This window comes from Parasteatoda tepidariorum, chromosome 8 (genome assembly GCF_982258835.1).
Source record: "Parasteatoda tepidariorum strain Cologne lab strain chromosome 8, Ptep-v5.0, whole genome shotgun sequence".
In the NCBI taxonomy this organism is placed as follows: domain Eukaryota; kingdom Metazoa; phylum Arthropoda; class Arachnida; order Araneae; family Theridiidae; genus Parasteatoda; species Parasteatoda tepidariorum.
In genome coordinates, this window is record NC_141762.1 from 33,153,406 (window position 1) to 33,171,591 (window position 18,186).

At 28.9% G+C, this 18,186-nt stretch overlaps 1 protein-coding gene across 9 annotated transcripts in view; it reads left to right on the forward strand.

The window, feature by feature from the left end:
* The window catches only part of eya (eya transcriptional coactivator and phosphatase 2), a 152,433-nt gene that overhangs the window by 33,059 nt on the left and 101,188 nt on the right, over positions 1 to 18,186 (forward strand). The window contains exon 1 of one of the 9 annotated variants that reach the window (XM_016069257.4): positions 5,755 to 6,168. The exons of 6 other annotated variants lie outside the window; for them this stretch is intronic. In XM_016069257.4, the coding sequence (XP_015924743.3) occupies positions 6,010 to 6,168 (159 nt within the window). In that variant the 5' untranslated portion in view covers positions 5,755 to 6,009. Of the gene's footprint in view, positions 1 to 5,754; positions 6,169 to 18,186 lie in introns of those variants that run through there. 2 more of the 9 variants (XM_071181533.2, XM_071181535.2) reach the window with 2 other exon arrangements.

Here is an 18,186-nt window from a genome sequence, read left to right on the forward strand (position 1 = left end):
TTCAAGCTTTGAATTTCCAATTTCAAAATATTGCGCAACTAAAAATGTTTAATAACTTCCACTTTAGGTTAAAAGAGGTTTTAATTTCTATAAGTTATAAATAACAGAAATTTTTGAAACTGTAAAGTTTCCCGCAGTAAGACCAATAAGCCTTGAGAGAAAACCAACAATTAATAATATTTTTAATTATCGTCCCGAAAAAAAATTTGAGATTAATTAATGATCATAATAACTAATTTCATAATTCCTAGATGGCAGCACTAAGAGTTTTAAATACTTATTCTTTTAGTTAGTGCAGCAATGTTTCCAGGAGAGTTCCCTGAAACAGAAGGCAATGTTTGAACTCCTGGGCGTGGTCGTTTAGTCCCCGCCCATGTCTCAAATACGGAAATGGGCGGAAACTCTTATCAGATGTAAAATCTCATGAGAAGAATCAAATCCCTCTGCTATTGTGTGTGTGATGGTAGTAGGTTGATAAAGAGATCTTCTCTTGAGAAATGAGCTCCGCCTTTTAAAGAAACAAAGAAAATTTTATTCTATTGCTTGAGAAGAACTTAACAAGTTAAGCTGTTGAAGTAGTTTAATGATACATAACAACAATCTCCCCCTCTTTTATCGTGATGATCTTGATAAAAAAAAAACTTGTATTATTTTTTTACTAGTGTTATGATTTTTTTTATTATTAAATTATTAATATTTTTGAGATGAGAATTCAGTCTCCAAATTTCCATGATTAAATTGATTTTTGAAGAACAGAAATTAAATTAATTCAACTTACTTTAAGAAATTTTATAAAAAACAACAAAATATGTACAACTTTTATTTATCTATTTTTCATTTGTTTATTTTTTACCTTTCACCGTTTTTATGTTTACTACCCTTATTTGCATACCCTGAAACTTAATCAAACATATGCTCTATATCCACACATTTTACTGAAGACTTTTTCCAACGATTAAAAAATATGTGCTTTAATGTTTGATTTAAAATTATTTTACCCACTTCTATTGAGTGCTAGTAAAATCTAGAGAGGAAGAAAAAAATTGCATTGTTCCCTGTATTTGAAAAAAAAAAATGTTCCGCAAAAAGCGTTTCAATTTCTTCTCTCAAAAAATTTTAAAATCGGCCTTACAATTGTATCGCTATTGAATTACATTTGACTCTATAAATAGAGATGCTTTTAGAATCGTGAGCAATTATGATATCATAGCTATCTACATGCCTAAATTGAATATTTAGAAATCAGAACAACGCACTGCAGTTTGATCATTAATAATTCAATAAATAAATAAAAATGTTTTTTATAACTTCGCATTTAACTATAACTAACAAATGACAAATTTCTTTATATTTAGCGAATTATATGTAAGGTCTTTCCTTGATTTGCACAACAGCAACGTTTAAAGTTATGAATAATTAATACTGCATTTTATTCCTTGACTATAAGCAAATAACATTAAACAAAATTACCTTTCTTTTCTCCCTTCCCCCCCCCCTTTTTTTTTGCTGTGCAAATTTTACGTTTGTAGTTCTGAAGAATCCGATGTATTTTGGTCATTAATTATTCCATAAATAAATAGTGGCGCCTTTTATAACTTGACTGTAAGCCATAGACACCTTTCTTTTTTAATTTACTCAATTGCATTGCTCGGAGTTCAGGTTCAGAATAATCCAGTGTATTTTGATGATTAATCATTCAGTAAAAAATACATTTTAATGAAGCGTTCTTAATGAAGCTTTTTATACTGTGACTGTAAAAAATGACATTTAGGAATACCTTTTTTTCCCCCTGATTTGTACAACAACGTTAAGTCCTAAATAATCCAATTATTACCGTATTTTAAACCTTGATTTAGTAAGCAAATGATATATAACAGAATCATCTGTGTTTGCTTTACACAAATTCTATGTTCGTAGTTCTGAATAATCCAATGCATTTTAATCATTAATTATTCGAGAATTTTTATTTTTTACTTTTTATTTTGTTGAAGCGTGCGAAAGAACGGTTTTTTGACAATTTAATGACGGTGACTATAAACATATGACCTATTTATTAATACCATACCTTCTTTCTTTGATTTGCACAACGGCAACGTTTTAAAGTTCTAAATAATCCAATTAATGCTGATTTTCAAACATTGACTGTAATCAGATGCCATGTAACTGAACTATCTTTACATGACTTACACAAACTCAATGTTCGTAGTTCTGAATAATATTTTTGATCATTGATTATTCGATAAAAATTAATTTTTTATTGAAGTGTTCCTAATGACCCTTTTTATACTGTGACAAGAAACAAATGACATTTAACAATACCTTCTTTCCTTGATTTGCGCAACGATAACGTTTAATGCTCTAAATAATACAATTAGTGCCGCCTTTTATATCTTGACTGTAGGCAAATGACATGTAACAGAACTATGTTTGTTTGTATTTAATGTTCGTAGTTCTGAAGAATCCAATGTATTTTGATCATTAATTATTCCATAAATAAATAGTGGCGTTTTTTATACCTTACTGTAAGCAACAGAGACATTTATCAATTCTATCTTTCTATGACTTGCACAAATACAATGCTTGGAGTATAGAAGAATCCAGTGGCTTTTTTTCTTTCTTTCTTTTATCTCAAGTATCTTTGAATTTATTCAAGAATTCTCATTTCTTGTCATTGTTCGCACATTAAAGAAGTCAATCTACTTCTGGCAATCATCCCAACCCCGAATCCTCATCGTTGAACAGGAGAGAATGTTTTATCAGGATTCAAAGGGGACATGTCACATCCCGGAGCATGCTTCTTTGGTTAAATTGACATGTCTGTTCTTGATTTTACTTATCTCTATAATGAAATGTCCTTTTTTTCTTTCCGGAAGCCCAATTAATCTTTCAACTTGTCATCTTGCCTCTGGAGTTCCTTTTAGAAAATAAATTTATTTTTAAGTTATTTTAAAATAGCTTATAAATCAACAAGGCAAGTGATTGAAATCACAGTGACGTATTTATATGGCCGTGACATTATTGGGTGTTGATGATATTTAGTTTAAAAGGAAATGTAGTTCATGCTGATCTACTAAAGAATTATTCAGAAATTTTCGGGTTTTTTATCTCCAGAAGATAAAAAATACATTCGAATATTGAATAAGTAAATAATCCAACCACAACGTCTATGTAATTTTAATTTTTCGATTGAGAAAAAGGTCAGAGCTTTTGTTACCTAACCATAAAATATTTAAATCACGTAGTTTTCGTGATTTACAATAAAAGGAAACTTGACAATAAAAGGAATCAACTTTCGATACGTCTCTTGCTTTAAGAGGCCTCTTTCCTCGCCATCTTTGGTTTTAGGTAAAAATTTTAATATTGGTGTTCTAAATTTTTTATAATTATTATTATTAACAAGTTTTTGATGATAAGGCTATCATTTGACAGCACCATTCTTTTAAAAAAAAAGTTGAAGACGTCGCATTGTCAGACAATGGGAAATAATCTTTGAAAACTTCTGAACGTTTAGATTTTCCCGAAAATGTACAGCAATAAACCTACACCGTTAGTAATTTTGATTAGGTAATTTAATACTGCGCAGTTGTACATTTTTAAATTATTTATAATTCACATTTATTATTGTTTAAACTGATATAAACCGAGTTAGATGACGCTGAAATTTTTTTTTAACACAGATTACGTGAAAGAAACAGATATTTCTTAAAAATCCGATAACAGACAAATGTATATTTCAAAACTACATTTTTCAAAATACTGACTGTATAGATAGGATTTCGTCAGAAAAATAATAAATAGAGAATTCGAAATATCGTGAGCTGTATTTTCGATATTCTAATTGGGTGACGATATTGTATTTTACATCAGTTTATTTTTAAAAGTTAAATTAAGATCCTTAAATAGGAAGAGAAAATTTATCCCTATGCTCTCCAACCCGGTTTAAATGCAAATGATTTTTCGAATTACTTTGATATAAATCTTAGTAGGTCTGTCAATGAACGCATTGACAATGCCGCGGTGACTGAGCGATTATGAAAATTATGTCTAATGCTTCAGAGCAGCAAGTTTTTTCTAATTTTTTTATTTAACCGTTATAAATAATGACTAATGTTTCAATTAGTTTTTAAAAGCAACAGCTAATTTACCACTTGGCCACACCTTCAGTTTTTGTCCAACACTGAGAAAAAAAGTATGGCCGAAACTACCAGAATCTCAAAAATCTCGGTAATTTTTACCGAAGCGATTTGATAATGATTCTGGTAAAATTTACAGTAAAATATGGTTTTATAACATGTGACAAAATTTAGTAAAAGTGATAAAATTTAGTAATTTTATGATGATACCTTTAGACCAATGTATAAAAATCATTTATTCGGTGAAATTTACTTTTCAGTTTTGTACAATTTTTTTTTCACTAAATGTGTGGTAATAAGAACTATAATTTAAAAAGCCAGAATTTCCGGTTGTTACAATAAGAATGGAAAAATTACCAAATGAATGGTTAAATTTTGATTTAACTAACCAGAATTATGATTTTTTTTTCTTTTTCAGAAATGCCTTTACCTAACAGTACGGTAATTTTACCAGAATTTTTCTCTGCGTGTATTGATGAAGATGTACCTTTATGATACCATTTTCTATTAAATTTTAGTATGTGAGATTTTAAACGCCGTTCTTTTATTGAATTTCAATTTTATCCAAAAGGATTAAAACTCATAAATGACACAGATCACACAAGCAACTCGCCCTAACATGTTTTGTACGCTTGATGATGACTCATTAAACTTGCAAAAAACTAATTCCAATCATTTTTTAAAATTTTTTTAATTTTTTTTCATAATTAAATGGTTAAAGTCTCCAAATTTTTATATTTCTTAAAATATCCATTAAAATTTGCGAATTAAGTTTCAGTATTTCCAGTGTAAACATTGAGTAAAAATTGTATCGAATTATTAAAAGACACGAACAAGCAAAGCTTATTTTTCATTCAGTTACAATGCATGTTTTGAGATAGAGCAACACCCCCGTAACGGGAGCGCACAAGGTTTAAAGACGTAGTCACCGGAAAAAATCACTCTATAATTTTAAATAAAAATACTTTATAGTTATTAAAATATTTTTAGTTTATTTTCTGAATAGTAATAACACTTAACTAAATTTTGAATATAATTACTACAAGATAGTGAATAATTTTCCCCTATTATTAAACAAATATTCATTTCAATATGGTCAGTGTATACAGTGTTAAAATTTATTACCTTAATTCTACCTTTTTATCGCTATTTCCATTCTCATTCTCTTAAATTAAAATAAAATTTATGACTATAAATATCCGAATATCTCCTCACCTCAGTGTTTTTGTTTCATATTATAATTTGAAATTCTTTATGATAGGTCTAACATAGATCGCACTTATAAATCTTTCAGGAGGGCGCATTTAAGTCCATGTACGCTACTGAGTTAAAGGATTTTAGAATTTCAATTTGTCTCTAAAAGTTTACATATCACAAAAACATTTTTTCTGCGGGTAGGTTTCAGAATTACAATTTGTCTCTAAAAGTGTACGCTTTTTAAAAACTTTAAAAAAAAAAGAGAAAGTCGAATAAGCGACGTTTTGTCTCAAACTGACAACATCTAATCCTGGTGATCACATTATATCCTATGAGATGATCATAAATACTTTCTGAACTGACGTGCAAAAAAATGTATTGTCGCAGTCAGGCTGTAACTAATGATAACGTTGTTTGGCTTGGCAGTTGCTTCAAATGCAGGGAAAAATCAGAGACGCGTTTCGTAGTGCCCTGTCAACGTCATGGTAGATGTTACTTTTTATAGGCGCCCACCTTACTAACTCTTGGCAGGGACATTTTACTTTAGAAGACGGCAAAAAGGTACAAACGCCGACGTTTTGTGAAGCTAAATTACGGTTTCAACTGAAAGACATGTCTCTGAAATGCAGAGAAAATGTTGTCTCTTTAATGAGTTAGTTTATCATGAATTGAATGTGGAATGAGGGAGTGTAACCATTGTTGTCAGTTCTGGAATCTCAATCGGGAATGTTTCTGGAAAGATCAATACGGAATTTATTCTGATCCGCATTGGGAAAAGCTTGAATTTAAGCCATCTAAAAATTGTTGTAAAAGAAGATTTTTTCCTCATGCAGCAAATGTAAGTTTTAGGCAATTTTTACTATTCTAATGTATATTTTTATTATTGTTGCATTTTCAAGAGGCTTCGCCGCCATCTTGGATTTTAAATTAAATTTGAGTATTCTTGATATTTTAATTTATTTTGTATTTAGCAAACTTCAGATGATATAATGTTAGTCGGTAGTACAATACCTTTGCCATAGATTCTAAATCAGGGGTTTCCAACTTACATGTGGCAGGGGGCCGCAACTTTATCAAAATCTTATATAGGATTCTTTTATGTTTGAAGGAATATTAAATATTACTGTCAGATTTTATCAAGTTGTACAAAACAAAAGTATTGAATTACAAATTAAAATAGAAGTAGATTTTTAAAAATATTTAATTGCATATTAAAAAATTCAGGATACAATAACTTTAATTGTGCTCCTATGTATTAAACAATTAATGTGCAGCAGATATCAAATTGTTAAGATGGAAAACTTAAAAGTATTTAAAACGCATATAGATTTTTTCACGAAAATTGTCCGCAAAAAAATAACGACTAATATATTTTAGTTCGCGGGCCACGAAAAAGACTTCGCTGGCCGGATGCGGCCCCCAGTTGCTAACCACTGTTCTAAATATATGGATTCTACACATTAAGGGCGGTCTTTTCAAAACATCTTTACAGTATATAAATTTTTAAAAAAACTCAAGCAGAATTTAGAGAAGTCAAAATGTACATGTTTTTAGCTGGCAAAATAGATTTATGAATGCATTTTTTTAAATTTTTTTTTTATGTATATAACAAATGCTTGAAAGCTTAATCAAGTAATTATTTTAAAAAAAATTATAATTTTGTGTATTAAATACAAATAAAATAAACAGAATAATCGACGAATTTTTAGTCTTGCATTTAATTAAAGGAATAGGCAAAATATACAAAACAAAATATACCCCTTTAACCAGAATAAATAATTTCGAAAATTTAAAAGATGAGAAAATTATAATAGTCCAATATATTATTATTTCTCTTTCGTAAATAACTCGTTAAATTCAAACAATGATTTGATATTGTTGGATTTATTTTTTCCCTCGGAGGCAAAGCCGGGAAAAAAGAGAATTAATACGTTAAAAAAAAAATGTGTTTGATTTTTTTTTTTTTGTAGTAATGAAGTTAATTATGGAAGGAAAAAATGTTGAATTCAATTGGGAGAGAAACTTTTTTACTCAAATAAAGTTTTTGTTTTTATTGTAAGAAGAAAAAATTCAAAATGATTTAGAGTTATTTAACTGAATATTTTTACTTATGAAATTAAATATTTTTTTGCATCCTTAGTTTTTTATTTTCGTTGCTAATTATTTAAAAAAATTTCTGTTATTTTTTCAAAAGATTTTCTTCTGTGATGCATTACCGAATTTTTTTATGTTTCATTATTATATAGTTTTATTTTGTCTGTTTTATTTGCAAATAACAAAAAAGATGTAATTAAAAAACCACAAAAAATAAAAATTAAAGATTTCAAGAAAAAAATAATTCTGAAATAAAGTACATGATTTAATAATACTTAGTCTTAAGGGAAAAGCTTGAGGAAAATCATATAAACTGTTTTTTTGCATTGAATATTTTTTACCCAATATCATTCATTTTTATTTCTTTCCTAATTTGTGCGCTATGAGATTAACTCAAATGTCGGTATAAGCTTTTCAAACGTTTTAAATGTTAAATGTTAAAAATTAAAAAATATAAAAAATTATTTATATTTTTTTATTAAACTCCTCGAAATATCGGTCCAAATTAAACTCCTCGAAAAATCGGTCCAATATTGAATCGCAATACAAGACAGTTCAAATATTACGTAAATATGATTTTGGCAATTTTGAACACCTCTTCCCCAGTAAAAATACGAAATGTACTTCAGTAAAACCAAACTCTTCTTGCTATTCTTTAAAAGTTCTTCTTTAAAAACTATTCCTTAAAAAATACTACACTTTTTCTGAAATCTTTTAATAATTTTAAGAGAAAATAAAAATAAAAATTGCTGCAGAGATACTTTTTTTTTTAAGTTGAGAAAGAAAAGGTTTAAAAATAGCAGTGGAAAAATAGTATCTCTTTAGAATTATAAATCTAAGAAACGATTCGATTCCGATATTTGAGTCCAAATTTAATATAATTAAAAGTTTATTCGAATTTAACTAGATAATTTTAGATGGATTTAGACTAGATAAGTATCAAGATTGATTTGAGGTTTACCAAAAAAACATTTTTCAATGTATTATATTTTTAAGATTGTTATTCTCTCTTTCAGAACAATGTAATTAAATAAAATGTGACAATTAATTATATGTTTTGATTGATTTGGCAAGTTTATCAATAATATTGTAATTGTAATTCTATCAAATAATTGTATCACATAATATGAATGCTAATTTTGTGATGGGTAATAAATACATAAATAGTTTAATTTTCAAACAATTTTTTAAAAGAAATCATTGGTTGAAAAGGTAAATGATTATTATATCGCAATATAATAAACATAATTACTGCAATTTAGAGAAGAAAAAAATTTAAGTTTCTAAAAAGAGTCCTAATCAATTAGTTAAAATATATGAACTGTAGAAAGTTCCTTTCTGTAAACTTTTTAAATTTTTTCAGCGTGACGAACGAGATAACTCGTCTTTCAGAAATACTCTCCGTACTCTATAGTTTTATTAGTGAATATGGTTATTGATTGCAAGTGAAAATTATTTTATAAAGTAAAAGAAACAAGTTTTAAAGAAATTTTTTAACAATTTTTAAAAAAAAAATCATTGGTTGAAAAAGTTAATGATTATTATATCGCAATATAAAAAGCATAATTTTTTTTTCTTCTAAATTGCAGTAATTAAGTTTCTAAGAAAACTCCTAATCAATTAGTTAAAATATGTGAACTGTGGAAAGTTCCTTTCTGTAAGCTTTTTAAATTCTTTCAGCGTGACGAACGAGATAACTCGTCTTTCAGGAATACTCTCCGTACTCTATAGTTTTATTAGTGAATATGGTTATTGATTGCAAGTGAAAATTATTTTATAAAGTAAAAAAACAAGTTTTAAAGAAATTTTTTAACAATTTTTTAAAAAAAATCATTGGTTGAAAAAGTAAATGATTATTATATCGCAAATAAAAAACATAATTGCTGCAATTTAGAAAAAAAAAATTGAGTTTCTAAGAAGAGTCCTAATCAATTAGTTAAAATATGTGAACTGTGGAAAGTTCCTTTCTGTAAGCATTTTAAATTCTTTCAGCGTGACGAGCGACATAACTCGTCTTTCAGGAATACTCTCCGTGCTCTATTGTTTTATTAGTGAATATGGTTATTGATTGCAAGTGAAAATTATTTTATAAAGTAAAAGAAACAATTTTTAAAGAAATCTGCTTTTTATTTCAATTTTAGTGCTGCAGTGGAATTCTAATGATTAATGTCCAATTAATTAATCTAATGATTAATTAAGCACGTCGGTGTCACGATGAAAGTACTTAACTAACTCTTTAACATAAATATAAAAAAAGTATCTAATTATATTTTATTGTTAATGTCGTGTTTTTTTCCGGGTCTTTCATAGTCTTGTAGTTAATATCTTTGAAGTTTTAAGTAAGTTTTTTATTAAATACTGTTTAAATCAATACATCTTACATTTTAATTAATCCATCTTACATTAGTTTTAATGAATACATCTTGAACATATAAGCAAGCAGGACCCTTATATGTTACACTCCCCGGAAACACAGATTTCGGGACAGATTAATGGAAGTCGAATGTTTTATCCCTTTGTCAAATCACGGAAAAAATACCACCGTAAAAATAATAGCCCGCAAGAAAAGAACAAAAAAAAAAAAAAAAAAAAAAAAAAAATAGCACCAGAAAAAAGCAGCTATTTAATGTAGATTTTTGATCTTAAGTAAGTTAAGGGTTAATTGCGAGCAAAATTGAATATAGTAAACTATGGTTGCTTTTAAAAAGAGAACGCATATTCAAAGTGGTGCTAATTGTCACCTAAAAATCCCGGCTGTAAATAAGATAAATTTTTTATTTTAATTAATGTTAAGGTTTAACAAGTATTAATTTATAATTAAGAAGTAAACTTCAAAAAATTGCTTCAATCACAAGTGTATTTTAGATATTTGGCTTAGAAAAAAAAAAAAAATTTATTACTTAAGTCGAATTTTATTTTTATTTTATAAGCTATACCTTGCAAATTATATTAAGTGTCAACTGAGAAGCATTTTGGAAATATTTATATTAAAAATACAACAAAAGTAATAAAATTCCACAGGTAATTATTATTTTGTGTTATAATTATTAAAATGGTTAAAACATTAGTTTCTTGCAAATGTAAAATTGTACAAGCATTAATTGGAACTATTTATGAAAGTAAGCAAAAAAATATCAGAAAAATTCTATACTTAAGCAAAATTAATCTAATTTAGTACTGTTTACGTTAGGCAGTGATTTCCTGGTGCTTTTTATCCTGTTACTCTTTTTTTCCGGTGCTCTTCTTTTCTGTCTTTGTCCCTTCCCGGAACAAAATTCCTTTTGATTTTGTTTTGTTCCGAAAGATTTTATCGTGATCCGTGAACTTTTTTTTTTCTATTCTATTGCTTTCCTAAACTATTAATTTCATTCTATTGCTTTCATAAACTACAAATTTCTAATAACCGTTACTGACAACGATACTAACTTGGTTTGGAGGTCGACCCCTCTGTACGCCACTCCCGGAACAGGTCAGGCCAGGTGACGCTAATGACGCTTAACCAATTGACATCAATTAAAACTCATGAAGGTGGGAAAAAATTGCTGAGAAAGACGTAAACATATGACACTTTTAAAAGCTCCCTTCTTTTCGCAGCGCGAGGTCGCCAGGGTCAACAACTAGCCATTGATTTCATGATTTCCAAAGGATCATGGCATACCCAGAGAAGACCCAATTCAATTCCCACAAAATGTGGAGAAATCGTTATCACAGAGAGGGGTCAAAACTAATCAGAAGTCGTTATAAAAGGATTCCCACAAGAACATCTACTCGTACATCCCTAATCCAAATGTTCCAGCTCTGTCACCGGATGTTTTGAGGTATTGTTCCTGAATAGAAAAATAGAATTCGAAAAAAAGAATTCTTTCTTTTTTTCTTCCTTTTTGTGTTGAGTGACTAGCCACCTCATTAACTAACTAGCAGTTCATTAATTTAGAGACACGCCTCCACCGTCTTATCCCCCTTGACCTTGAACGGCGCCGAGGAGGGCCCCGCAGTCATCACTGTCCTATGCACATTGGGCAACCCCTCCACAGCTTCTTCATTCGAAAATGTCACAGCACACAAAAAATAATGGGCTGTTCGCAAAATAAACGTTAGTAGATGATTCCTGTTAAATAAATCGAATTGGTATGTTTTCAAAATAGTTCCTAATTATAGATTTTTGTTTACCACTTTACACTGTTGGAAATCTTGAACGATAATTTCTTTCAAATTTTCTGTAATCTTAACATGGTTTTAAGTTTAGCCAAATAAACATACTTCTTAAACTGGAAACCTCAACACTATGGTTCGAAGTCAACTAAAATGTGGATCAGTTTAAAACCTCACTGGAGTTGCAACGAATTTGTACCAAATCCTGTTTCAAGCTACCGATACTATGGTTAAATTTTGAATCCATTTTGCTGAAAGTGCCATGAAGACGAATTACAAAGTTTTTTTTACCGAAACTTAGCAATTTCGAACACCTAAACCATTTCAGAAGATTAAGGGTCCCCCGAATTCAGTAATAGAAAAATACGTGTCTTTTGGAAATTATTAATGATTCAGTTGAGTGCTTAGATGTGTGGGAACCTGTTCATCCGAAGCCTATTGCAGAGTCGAGATATGAACCTGGTTTCTGTGAGAGAAACATGCCTGCAGTAGTAATATATATATATGAATAACAATGCAATGACATAATGCATTATCATGAAACAATAATGATTTCAAAACCCCAATTTTCTAAAAAAAAATAAATTAGGATGTATCATTATTGATTTATCATCACTGATTGTCCTGAAATAATAGTATAGCACCACTAATTATCATATAGTGATATGTTATCAATAATTATCATTAAAAATATGAATAAATAGATAAATAATATCATATAGTGATATATCATCAATAATTATCATCAAATCATCTTCAACTATCATAAAATTATATCATATCATAATCAATTAAGGTTAATTATCAGTAAAATTGATCGGATTACTTCACAAAAATAATCATTTTGCTTATTCACCAGAATTCTTATTATTATATTTATTGCAATTTGTTTTGAAAATGTCATTTAGTCTTTAAGCTTTATGCCAGAAGTTTGTCCATTATTCTTACAATTTATGTACTCGCACCTGATTTTTTCTCTTAGAACTGTTGGAAGCAATAGTACTCTAATCGAAATAAAAATTCGCTTTTATTGATGCATAAACAATTTATTAATTATTAGAAAGGAACTTATCCACTAAAGAAACCTACTGATAAGTTATCTTAATAATTGCTAGGGCCCAAGTGGATTCGGTCATTAAATTCATTTAATTTTCTAAACCGAACGTCACACAACCTCTTCAAAATTTAAATCACCATTTCCATGTTTCAATTTTGTATTTCATGTGCTACCCCTATTTCCACCTTTATTCTAAACTTATTTTTTCAGTTTAATTTCTTTTCTTTCTTTTTTTTTTTTACTTTGTTTTCTAAATAATTAGAAACTTGCAAATGTCATCATCATAAGTAAATCGGGTCGTTTCAGAAGCCAATCAAATTCGGTACACACGCGTGACGTCGTTCACAGGTATCCATTAAATCACATGGTTAGGTATAATCACTTAACTTCTTCTCGAGTTGCGACTTGAAAGTTCCCGATTTCGCTGACAAAAACATAATTCGCTGTAAGAATATGGAGAACAAAAGCAACTGCTTTAAATTTTGCCTGTGAAACAAACAATTGCCTGTGTTGTTTTATCAAGGACATTTTTAAACATAATGCAGGCAATTGTTGGAATTGACATCCTTATGTTATATAGCAGACGATGTGCTAAAACGCCGATGTCGTAGTATCTTAATGATTATCCAACCGAAATTTAAATGTATAGTAATTTTTACCCTTTCCCTAAGTTTTTTAAGCTCATTAAAAAAAAAGTAAAGTATGAAGCATGGTCTGAGCCAGAATTGTTTCTTCAAGGAAGACCACAAGTTGGGGGTGGATAAGAAGGGGAGGAAGTAAGTGACATTTCCACCCTACATGTCACCAAGCTGACTACGTAGAGCGGGGTGGACCTATAGCTAGTGTTATAAAAACTGCTCCAGATGCCAAAAAGCAGGTGGCCCGTGGAAAAGCTAAAAGAACTCAGTAGACACAGAACTGTCATAGACGTCCAGATGACTTTGTTGTATTATTCGCTGTTGCACAAGTTGCTCTTTCATTTGCACTCTTCTTCGCTTGTTGCCATTTCGGGGAATAATTTTAATGACACCAAAAGCTGAATCATTTATTCTTTTTTTAAATACCTTACTTTCACCGAGAAGGGCAGATCAGCGAGAATTAAAATGAAAAGAAGCATACGATGGTTAGATTGTTTGGAGATTTATTAAATTACTCTGTCGTTGTCTGTTCTTATATTTTTTGTTCCATTAACAAATTCATTGTTTAGAACAAGTTAATTATGTTCCATTTACAAATTCATTGTTTAGAACAAGTTAATTATGTTCCATTAACAAATTCATTGTTTAGAACAAGTTAATTATGTTCCATTAACAAATTCATTGTTTAGAACAAGTTAATTATGTTCCATTTACAAATTCATTGTTTAGAACAAGTTAATTGTGTTCCATTTACAAATTCATTGTTTAGAACAAGTTAATTATTTTACCATATTTATACTAAGTAAACACCATGGATTTTACCAATTTTTTTTCCTAAAAAAATCTTTTCTTATTGACTTACTAGACTTATAGTTGCCGTTTATTTAACGAATAAAAATAAAGTATAACTCGGTTTCTTTTTATTTTTTAGTACCAGTTAAAATGAACAATTGCTCTAAATTAGAGCAAAGGTATTATGCTTATGTTCTTCAAATAGAGAAAAAATGTAAGCACAGCACTTCATAATGGCTACTTAACTTACAGTATTTTCTAAGTTCTGTACTCACAGAAATGCTGTCAGAGAAAGAGCATCTTAAAGCGACTCGTTTTTCGAAAACAGCAGCATATACTTAGTATTTAATTCATATGCATGTTCCAAATTTTATTAAGAGATTTATGAACTGTGATCGTTAATGCAATGACTATATTTTTCCAGCACCGTCATTAAGGATTTAGGAAACTGAGCTTTTGCCCACAGCATTTCTTTGACAATAAGGCCTTGCGGTAGCGATATTCGAAAAGAAAATATTTATTTTACTATTATTATTTTTTTTTACATTTAATATTTAATTTTACATAAAATTTGGAAACCTTGTTTTCAATTTCATATTGTAGATGAAATAGAGAGGAATGCAGTAGCAGAAATAACATGCTCTTAAGATAAAACATGGTATAAATCAAAATTTTAGAACTATAACGTAAGGTTTAGTTACACATCTTAGAGGATTATTTAAGCAAGGCCTCACTTCTTAAGGCTAATAATGTTGTCTACAAACGATAAGAAAATTAAACGGTGGCAAAAAATGCCAGAAAAAAAATATGTTGCTCGCTTCTGGAGGTGAAATTCGAAAAAGACAAAAAAATATTTATTTTAATTATATCGACGAAAAAATGGAGTCTTAACTTATCCATATTCCTAGAGTCATAGCAGAAAGAAATAATTTAAAAGGCTCCGTGAAATATTTCAACATAGGAAGACCATTTCTCCAACCAGGTCTGGAGGAAGTTCTGAATAGTTTCGAGACTATTTTTTTCTCCTCATTTGGAAGAACGATGAGCAAAAATTAAAATTATTTAAAGTAAAAATGAATATTTGCCACAAATTATAATGAAATGGTTAAAAAGAGAATTAGAATGATGCACATGATGTTGCAAAGCGATGAGTAATCACATGATTATATTCAACTGATTGAATACGATTTGCATGATTTTTTTCCCCCGCAGTTATGTTGAAATTTTTTTTCGCCTTATTTTAATTTTTAATTCTTGAATACATGCGCAAAAATTAAAGCATTTATTATACAGTTTTTCCGGCAAAACTGATTAAAGAATTATTTCTTTTTGAAATATTTGAATTAAGTTCTTAATTTTCCAATTTAGTCTTTTTCTGCATCATCTGGCTTCGACAAATTCCCAATGTATTAACATAATTTATTGCTATAACAACGATAATACATATTTAGACTAGACTATTCTATTAAATTAAGTCGAACAGCTACTAATAAGAGCATAAAAATTGTATACAGCAGAAAGACTACACAGAGCATAAAAACTACGCATAAGAGCACCAAAAAAGTTTCTCAATTTTTTTCACAACAAATGTCTTTACTAGCTTTTCATTTCTTTTTCTATACCCTTATTAAGCCTTATAACACCAAGCGATAGAAATAGATTCGATTCAATGCATTTTGTTGCTTCCAAACACTTTTTAAAAACTTTTTCGATTAAATTTCTTAAAAAGAAATAATGTAGTTTTTTCTATTTCTTTTATTCATTACACTTTTTACTAACTCAAATAATACTAGAAACTTGATTCTTTTTTACCCATTTAAAACTGATTCTCTCATTATGCGTAAAAGAGAACTTAACAGTTAACTTAAGGAAAACTTATAAAAAAACTAAAAACTTAAACTGCAACTTTTATTTTAAAATCAGTTGTTTCAGCATTCTGCTGTTGAAAATGCATATCAGTTATTAGTAGAACAATGATATATGTATTTTAGCTTTTAGACTAGGTATGCATATAATGTGGCAATTGTATTTCTTAAAACTCCTTCACTAAAGATAAACACTTAAAAACATTCTCAACAAGAACATGACATGCATTTATGATTTATGCTTATAATTTCTTTTCAATACACGCAAAAAAAGTTAACTTTGATTCATGATAAGAGGCTCTTTGTATCACTTGCAATTTTTTTTCTCTTAACAACTTCTCGCTTGCGATTTTATAATTAACTTTACATCGAAAATGAAAGAGTTGCATTGGTTAGATATTTTATTTTTATTTTTTAAATATCTTTTAATACAGTAATACGTCATAAAAACATCAACCAATCAAATGTGGAAGAGCAATTGCTGCAACGAGCGAATAAAAGAGTTGTAAGGTCAGATGTTCCCAATTGCGTAGCACAGTTAAAGTTGAGGCAATTAAGAAGAGCTTTAGTAAAGATCGTAGCCAAGACAGTTAATATTTTTTTTTTTTGCTGTAGTCCTTTTTTTAAAAATTTTTCTAGGAGATATTTTTTTATAACAGCTGGGAATTTTGTTTTCATTAGTTAGACAATTTATGAATTGTATTTGGTAAAAAAGCGTAGGACCATTAATTGTAGTCTGGAATATACAAAGACGGCAGACAGTCTGCCTTACGGATTCTAAAAGTGTTTTTATTTCCATGTCTTTTATTATTAATTATTTCAAATTTCTGTGAGAAAGTACAAAGATTATGGTTGCTATCCTTATACTCTTCTTTTTTATATCTTTTCGGCACAAAAATGAATTGTCGATTAATCTCAAATTAATATTGAAGTGCTTTCTATTTTCTTGTCTTGTTTACTATTCAAAAAATATCTTAGAGAATATATAAAGACTATGATGACTATTGTCTCCCCCCCCCCTTCCCGTCTATGCCATCCTAATATTTGTGCACAAAAATGAATTGATGTGATTTGTCTCAAATTAACTCATTCTAATTTCAATTTGAATTCTAATTTCAAATTATTTTTTATTTTCCTCTCCCTTATACCTGACTATACCTGAATATCTTTAAGAGTGTACAAGGATAATATTCGTTATCTTTTCACCCTTCCTTCACATGTCATCTTAATTTTTGGGCACACTAATGAATTGTCGATTAAACTCAAAAGTAATATTAAAGTGCTTTGATTTTCATGTCTTTTATAAATTTCAAATATTCGCAAATGTGTATGAATATTATAATTGCTGTCCTTTCTGCCTTTCTGTATCACCTTAATTTTAGTTACAAAAATGGAATTGTCGATTAAACTCAAATTAATATTAAAGTGCTTTTATTTTCATACCTTTTACTGCTTATAAATATTCATGTGAAAGTACAAAGATTACACCAGCAATTCTTTCTATACAATCTTAAATTTTAGGTACACAAAAGAATTGATGCAATTAGAATCAAATTAGTAAAGAAATCTCATATTTATATCTGTTATATTGGTGATAACTCTAATTATCGGCAAAGTTACGGTGATTAACCTTCAACTCTTTATCTTAGCATACCTTAAATTTTCGGGCACAAAAATGAATTGAGACTGAGAACTGTAAACTGAGAGGCATCGTTTCATAAAAAAGCTAGCAATTTAGAAAATTTAGATACTTTGAATATAATAATCTGTTGGCTGAAACTAAACAACTGGCATTGGCCTGATTGCAAGAAAACAGTTTGCTAAGAGTCCTAACAAAAACAATGAACTGATAGGAACTAAATTAATTGAATGAATTTGAAAATTAGTCTGACAACCTTCCGATGGTGTATGTATATCTAAACCTTTAAGGAAAAGATTGTACATACGATTGTACTTTCTATAAAATGTAGAGAGTTTACTTTGAATGGTAGTAGTTTTTCATCGAAATCAGCTTCAATTGACATAGTTAGGTTAAAATGTTTCAATTAGTGGTTAAAAAAAAATTTCAAAATTCCGGAGAATATGGTAGAGAAAGTGGGATTGAAAAGATGCTTTACTTGCTCAGTTTTTTTCCTGATTGTATCGCAGAGAAAAATAAGACTTATTTTACTTTCCTGTGACGGTAATAATTGCGGATGCTTTAATTTCAGCGAACAATAGATTTAACGTTTCTCGTTTCATTAATGATAATTCTTAAG